Source organism: Chrysochloris asiatica, unplaced genomic scaffold (assembly GCF_000296735.1).
Source record: "Chrysochloris asiatica unplaced genomic scaffold, ChrAsi1.0 scaffold00166, whole genome shotgun sequence".
Taxonomy (NCBI): domain Eukaryota; kingdom Metazoa; phylum Chordata; class Mammalia; order Afrosoricida; family Chrysochloridae; genus Chrysochloris; species Chrysochloris asiatica.
This window is the reverse complement of record NW_006408684.1, coordinates 480550-488550: the sequence shown is the minus strand read 5'-3', so window position 1 is coordinate 488550 and position 8001 is coordinate 480550. Positions and strand designations below refer to the sequence as shown.

At 39.5% G+C, this 8001-nt stretch overlaps 1 protein-coding gene across 1 annotated transcript; it reads right to left on the bottom strand.

The window, feature by feature from the left end:
• Positions 1 to 4629: 4629 nt before the first annotated feature.
• LOC102842163 (NADH dehydrogenase [ubiquinone] 1 subunit C1, mitochondrial-like) lies at positions 4630 to 7628 on the bottom strand. The gene is made up of 2 exons (XM_006871300.1): positions 7614 to 7628; positions 4630 to 4812 (listed from the first exon to the last, which is right to left on the bottom strand). Exons 1-2 carry the CDS (start codon positions 7626 to 7628, stop codon positions 4630 to 4632), a joined length of 198 nt encoding a protein of 65 aa, XP_006871362.1.
• Positions 7629 to 8001: the final 373 nt, after the last annotated feature.

Below are 8001 nucleotides of genomic sequence, written 5' to 3'. Positions count from 1 at the left end.
GGAGTGAGGTGAAAGGGAGAAAAGAAAAATCCATGCTGGAAGGAGGTTACCAAAGGCAGATGATGTGCTTTGGTTGCTGGGCACAGGAACCCAGAGGAGAATTCAGGACTACAGAGTACTATTCCATCATGGAGTCACATAACTGCTAGAAAGTTAATTTGAACATGTGGTGAACTCAGGTCAGCTTCCCAGGCTCTCAGTTCTACTTCTACTTCCCATAAGACCATTAACCTCTCACAATAGGTGGGCTATACTTTAGATATTCAAATGTTTGTCACCCAAATCCTTGTTCCTGCCCGCTTTCTGTTCTATTTTTACAATAATCAAAACTCACTGAAATTGAAACCTAAGATTTATTCTGAGCACATATTCTGTATGTATATAGAGAAAACATTCTGATTTCCCCACAAAAGCAAATGGCTCAAAGAAAGGTATTTACAATGAAATGTAAAACAGGGAAGAGGAGGGAGAAGAAAAGAACATCGACCATTGGCTAATCTTAACATGATTGGATGAGCACTGCTTTCCCCCTTTAATGGAAATCAAATCAGGTCACAAGTAGTTTCTGACCCTTCATTCACTTGCAGCCCTAATACTTTTTGAAATTTAAATTAAGTAAGCCTCCTGGCTTCAAACTGGAAAGAAAACATTAGCAACTTTGGATAAAAAAATTTTTTTAAATGTTGGCAGGATTTGGTCAGGAAGTTTTACAGTTGATATTTGATTTTGATGGGTAAGAAAAATCCTAAAATCAAAGTAAGATGTCTGTTATTAATTTTTCTCTTTGATATCTGCTCCTGCTTAATCGTGATTTAAATAGGATCTTTGATCAACTCAGTGTTGGCTAGACACCATCAGCTCTCTTGGAGTCTCATAGCTACTGTCTTATTGGGTACCTTTTGGTGAAAGTTGTGTTATTTCAAATGGTCCTTGAGCTTTCTTTCTTCGTTGTTCCTCCAATTGGATGGAGACTATTTACCGAACCTTATATGGCCACTCACAAGCTTTTAAGACCCCAGATGCCAAGTGTTCCATTCTCTTAGCTGTTTTTTTGGTGACACCTGTTGATTTACCAGTGTTCCTCAGATTGTCAGGAGCTCCCTGAGCCTTTGGTACTCTTCTAAAAAAGTCACTAGCCCCTCTGGTGTATCCCAGTTGAGCTAAGACATTGTCCAAGAATATATTCATTCAGTCAGTCACTCATTTATTCAATCAATATTTATTGAGCACCTATTATGTATCTAAAGCTGTGATACAGTCACTGGGAGGGAATTCAGTAGTGAACCAAGTGGCGTAAAACCAAATACAAATTGATATAAAAGGGTTTAAATTCCTCTGGTGAGACTAGGGAAAGGAATTTACCTCTTCCATTATTGCTTTAGAACTCAATTTTTTTTGGTTGTTGTTAGTGTAGTTAAGTCAGTTCCAACTCATAGTAACTCTGTATAGGGTTTCTGAGGATATAAATCTATTAGGGATCTTTGAAAAGGACAGGCATACCTCACAGATAAGGAGCTCTGGTAGCGTAGTGGTTACGAATCGGGCTGCGAACCTTAAGGTCAGCGGTTCGAAACTACCAGCCGCTCCGCGGGAGAAAGATAAGGCTTTCTACTCCCGTAAAGATTTACACCCTCGGAAACCCTGTACAGGGTCGCTATGGGTCGGACCCGACTCGATGGCACTTAACAACAACAACAACAACCTCACAGATATTGCAGGTTAGGTTCCACACTACTGCAATAAAGCAAATGTCACAATAAAGCATTTTACACGAATTATTTGGTCTCCCAGTACATATAAAAATGATGTTGACACTACACTGTAGGCTATTAAGTGTGTGATAACATTATGAAAAAGTTAGAAGTATCTGGAGAATTACCAAAATGGAAAAAAAAAAGTGGTGCCAACAGACAAGCTGGATGTAAGGTTGCCACAAACCTTCAGTTTGGGGAAAAAAACAAAAAACTGCAAGTGCTGTGAAGTACAATAAAATGAGGTATTGTTGTTAAGTGCCATTGAGTCAACTCTGACCCATAGTGACCCTTTATAGGGTCACCAAGGAACAGCTGGTGAGCTAGAACTGCCAACCTTGCAGTTCAAATGCAGGCTTTGCAGTCTGGCGCATTAACCCACAGCGCCACACCAGGACTCAAAAATGAGGTATACCTCTATGATTTAAAAAAAAAAGAGAGAGAAGGCTGCCACTTCTTTAAAATGTAACTTCAGTAACATAGCTTTTCTAGCCAAACCCTACTTTTTTTTTTGCTAAGTACCATCCTGTCAGTTTTGACCCATAACGACCCTATATAGTTGCTCTGAGGAGTAACTGGTGAGCTTGGACCACCTATCTTGCAGTTAGGCGCTTTAACCCACAGTGCTGTGCTAGGACTCCAAAGCCTGCTAATGCTCACCTCGTTGTTAGGATGTTGGTGGTGGTGGTGGTAAGTGCTGGCTGCTGGCTCTGACTCATAGCAACCTTATGTACAACAGAACAAAATCCTGCCTGGTCCTGCACCATCCTCATGACTGTTTTGCTTGAGTTCACTGCTGCAGGCACTGTGCAAAGCCATCTCATTAGGGGTCTTCCTTTTTTCACTGACCCTCAACTTCACCAAGCATAAAGCCCTTTTCCAGGGACTGGTTCCTCCTGTAAATATGCGCGAAGTATGAGAAACAAAGTCTTGTCATCCTAGCTTCAAAGGAGCATTCTGGCTATGCTTCTTACAACGTAGACTTCTTCTAGCAGGTCCAGGTACTTTCAATATTCTTCTCCAACATAACTCAAATGCATCAATTCTTGTACAGTCTTCCTTACTAGTTGTCCAACTTTCACATGCATATGAGTACTGATTGTAAATCCAAGCAAAATGAAGTCTTTGACAACTTCGATCAATTATCTATTTATCATGATGTTATTTATTGGTCCAGTTGTCAGGATTTTTTTGTTTGTTTCTTTACATTGAAGTGCAACCCATACTGAAGGCTATGGTCTTTGGTCTTCATCAGTAAGTATTTTCAGTCTTCTTTGCTTTCAGTAAGCAAGATTGTATCATCTGCACATCTCAGGTTGTTAATGAGTCTTCCTTCAATTCTCATGTCACTTGCTTCTTCAAATAACCCAGTTTCTTAGATTATTTGTTCAGAGTACAGATTGAATGAGTATGGTGAACGAATGCAGCCCTGGCATACACCTTTCCTGATTTTAAACTATTCAATATCCTTTTGTTCTGTTCAAATGACTGCCTCTTGGTCTATCACAGGTTTCTCGTGAGCACAACCAAGTGTTCTGGAATACCATTCTTTGCAATGTTATCCATAGCTTGTCATGATCCACACAGTCTAAAGCTTTTGCATAGTCCCTAAAGCACAAGTAAACACCTTTCTGGTGTTACCAGCTTTCAGTCAAGATACATCTGACATTAGTAATGGTTTCCCTAGTCTCACATCCTCTTCTGAATCCACCTTGAGTTTCTGGCAGTTCCCTGTCAATGTACTATTGCAGTCATTTTTTAACTATCTTCTAAAGATTGTTATTGCAGGTGATATTAATGATATTGTTCAATGATTTCTACATTCCACTGGCTCACCTCTTTTTGAAATGGGCACAAATATAGATCTTTTCAAATAACTTGAAGATGTCCTCCAAATTTCCTGGCATTAATGAATGAGCGCATCCAATGCTGTATCAGTTTGTTGAAAGATTTCAAATTGTATTCCATCAATCTCTGAAGCCTTGATTTTTATAAATACCTTCAGTGTAGCTTGGACTTCTTCCTTCAGAGGAGTGTCCAGCTCCCACCCTCATCTATCCCAATGCAGATCCTATCTTCAGGAGTTCAGAACCACGTGGTTAGGAGCCAAGCTAGTGTGAGGTCAGGCCAGCTGCTTTGGTGCCCTGCTTTGGAACCTGGCTTCAGGTGGGCTTGGCTCTAGAGCTACAGAAACTGCAGAGTCACCAGACCAGCATTTAACCAGTCACCCTGTCCGAGTTGCCCTGCAGTCCTGACAGACAATAAAACCAGCTCCATCAAGGGCCTCCTTGAACATAAGTAACATCAAGGCCTGTGTTGTTGTTGTTGTTGTTAAGTGCCCTCGAGTAAGTTCTATTCCACAACAAACCTATATAGGGTTTCTGAGGAGCAATTGGTGAGTTTGAACCGCTGAACCTGAGGTTCCAAACTAACTTTATAGTCCAGCACATTAACCCATAGTGCCACACCAGGACCCCATCGAGGCCTATAGGAACTCGATATAGAGCCAGGAACTCGGCTATCATGTCCCTCCCACACCCAGATCATGAGATCCTTGGCTTGCAGGAGCCACACCCCCAGCACCCACCCCCAAGTCGTCTCCTCTCTAGGTTCAAAAGTTACACTATGGGTTTTTTTTTCAATACTTTATTTATTGATTATTCAACTTGCACATTTAACACAATGTATTTCTCATATTGAAACACTTCTAATACTATACCTTAGAATTGACATTTTCTGAAAATTATCACAGTGTATAATATCTAAAGAATACACACAAATGTTGACAATGTATATTCACATATAACTTACTCCTCTCTCATTTACTATTTAAAAAATTGCTGAATCCAGATCTGCTGTAATCATTTTATAGAGCAAACTATATTAATATTTCAATAGTGCATTCCAATCCATTTCTTGTTTTATATTCTAAAACATCTTCATTATATTGTTTGATAAAATAGACCCACAGGAAGACTGAGCTGCCCAAGGTCAGTCTAACTTTCAGCCAATCAAATTTGCTATTTGGTGGCTCCTGAACTCTGACCTCGCTGAAAGGCCACTAGGTCAGCAGGTCAGAGAAGAGGAGCAGAAATGCAGACAGCGCCAGTTTGCTGGCTGGACTCCTGTTTTTGTTTGGGGGTGTTTTTTGTTTTTTTTTTCTTTTTGCTGTTTCATTGTTTTTGTTTATTTATTCTTTCTCCTCTTCCTTCTCCATCTATCACTTGAATTTTATCCTATCTCTGCTGTTGTTTTTCTTTCTTTTCTTCTGTTTCTCATTTCCCCCACTTCTTTTGTTTTCCCCTTTACTATTTTCTACTCCCTTTCTATTTTAATCTTCCCTCTCCCTAGGTTTTCTAAGTGTTTTGTTTCTTCTTCCTTTTTTTTGGTTTTTAAATTTCTTCCTTTAATTTCCTCTCTTGTTTTTCTCTTCCATAGCTCTATTTCTTGTCCCTTTTTTTGCCTGTATCGTTATTATATTTTTGTTCTTTTTGTTGCCTGTTAGCCTTCTCTTTATTATTTTCTCTTTTCATTGTTGGTTTCTTGTGTTTATCCTCTTTTGTTTACTTGTGTGGTAGGGAGGTATTGCTGTTTCCCATCCAACAGGAGACAGCAACCATACCCATACATCCCATCCACATTTACCCTCTGCAGCTCCACCCACTTGGCAAGAACTTGTACCAGCTCCTATATCACCAGATCAGTGAGAGACAGCAGCCAACCCCACCCTAAACTGAAGTGCAGGAACAGCGTACACACTTCCATTCTCTAACTACACCCTCAAAACACAGTTTCAGAGAGCCTAAGAACACATCAACATATAATCATCAATTAAATATAAATACAATAATCCCGAAATGCCCTAGAAACAGACTATTTAAGCTCACGTAAAGAAATAAGAGGGAAAGGATTCAACAAATGACCAAGATGTGGAACCTAAATTGTTTCTGAGGAAGACAAGGAAGGAACAAAGTGAAAGAGAATTCAAAAGAATGATCTTTATGTACCTTCTAAGAATTGATAGAAAGATCAAGGAAAGCAAGGAGAACACAGTAAACATTTTGGAAGAATTCAGGAAAGCACTAAAAGAACAAACAGACAAAATAAATGCACATTTTGAAACAATACAAAACCTGCAATTAGAAATCCAGAAAATTCAGTTAAGATCTCAGAAATGGCCAATACATTGAAAGGGCAAAGGAGTAGATGTGAAGCAATGGAAGCCCGAATTACTGAGCTTGAATATGTTGTTGTTGTTAGGTGCCATTGAGTCAGTGCCGACTCATAGTGACCCTATGCACAACAGAACGAAAAACTGCCCCATCCTGGGCCAACCTCACAATTGTTGCCACGTTTGAGCCCATTGATTCTGCCACTTTGCCAATCCATCTCACTGGGGGTCTTTCTCTTTTTCTCTGGCCCTCCACCTTACCAAACATGATATCCTTCTCTAGCGATTAGTCCCTCCTGACAATATGTCCGAAGTATGAGAGACGAAGTTTGGCCATCCTGGCCTCCAAGGAGCACTCTGGCTGCACTTATTCCAACATAGATCTGTTGGTTCTTTTGGCAGTCCATGGTACTTCCAATATTCTCCAACACCATAACTCAAAAGCATCAATTCTTCTACAATCTTCCTTATTCACTGTCCAGCTTTCGCATGCATATGAGGTTATTGAAAATACCATGGCTTGGGTCAGGCGCACCTTAGTCCTCAAGCTGACATTTTTGTTCTTCAACACTTTAAAAAGATCTTGTGCAGAAGATTTGCCTAATGCAATACATTGTTTGATTTTTTGGTTGCTGCTTTATGAGTGTTGATAATTGATCCAAGAAGAATGAGGTTCTTGACAACATCAATCTTTTCTCTATTGATAAGAATGTTGTTTATTGGTCCAGTGGTGAAGATTTTTGTTTTCTTTACACTGAGATGCAATCCATACCAAAAGCTGTTGCTCTTTGATCTTCATCAGTATTTTAAGTCCTGTTCACTTTCAGCAATCAATCGGACATCATTGCTGATGTCCAATGGATCTTGGCGCAAAGTAGAGAATACCAAAAAGATGTTTACCTGTGCTTTATTGACTACGCAAAGGCTTTTGATTGTGTGGATCATGACAAGCTATGGACAACATTGCGAAGTATGAGTGTTCTGGAAAACTTAATTGTACTCATGAGGAATCTGTACCTGGACCAAGAGGCAGTTGTTCGAACAGAACATGGGAACACTGGATGGTTTAAAATTAAGAAAGTTGTATGACCGGGTTGTATTCTTTCACCATACTTATTCAACCTGTATGCTGAGCAAATAATCTGAAAAGCTGGGTTATATAAAGAAAAATGTGGCATCAGGATTAGAGGAAGACTCATTAACAACCTGTGATATGCAGCTGATACAACCTTGCTTGCTGAAAGTGAAGAGCTTAAAGATACATCTCTCAATACTAGTATGCTAGAACAATCAGAAAAAAGAATGAAAAAATTTGAAGAGAGCCTGAGAGTTATGTGAGGCACCATAAAGAGGAATTCAATCTAGATATAGAAGTATTAAAAGTAAAACTAATTTACAAGACTGAAAATAGGGAACCATAGATATGAATTTATAATGAAGTCAACTACAAAAGAGGGAATAGTGTAGATACAGAACTTCCAAAAGGCAGGGAAGTCAAGTAGACTTCAAGGCACAACAGACTATTTTAAATAAGGAAGAATATTGATAAATCAATTACAGGGTAACCTCAAAGAAAATGAATACACCTTCACATCAAAATAAAAGAAGAGGAAAATCAGTGATGGTTGCACATGAGGTACTTTGACCAGGAATCAAACCCAGGTCTCCTTTATAGAAGGAGAGAATCCTACCTCCGATGCCACCATAGTCTGAAGAGAGACCAATTACCAAGGTGTAGGCTAAGTGTAGGAATAATGCAGAACATGGGGTTGGCAGCAGCATACATGGTTACACCCCTGGCCCAAGGGGATAAAGAGAAAGAGAGGATACTGGCACACCAAAGAACAACTATTTGAACAGGAGTAGTGCCTTTTTTCCTTAAGGACACAGTCAACCTGAGGTGACCCCATACAAGACAGAACAAGACAAGTAAATACTTTGCCTTTCTTTGCTCCCCTTGCCCAAATCATAGCTTTCAATTGAGTGGATCCAAGCAAGGTGTTCCTTCTCCACTTCCTCCTCTTCTCTCTCTCTCTTTCTTTCTTTTTTTTTTTTTTTAAATTGCATTGGCAAATCTGT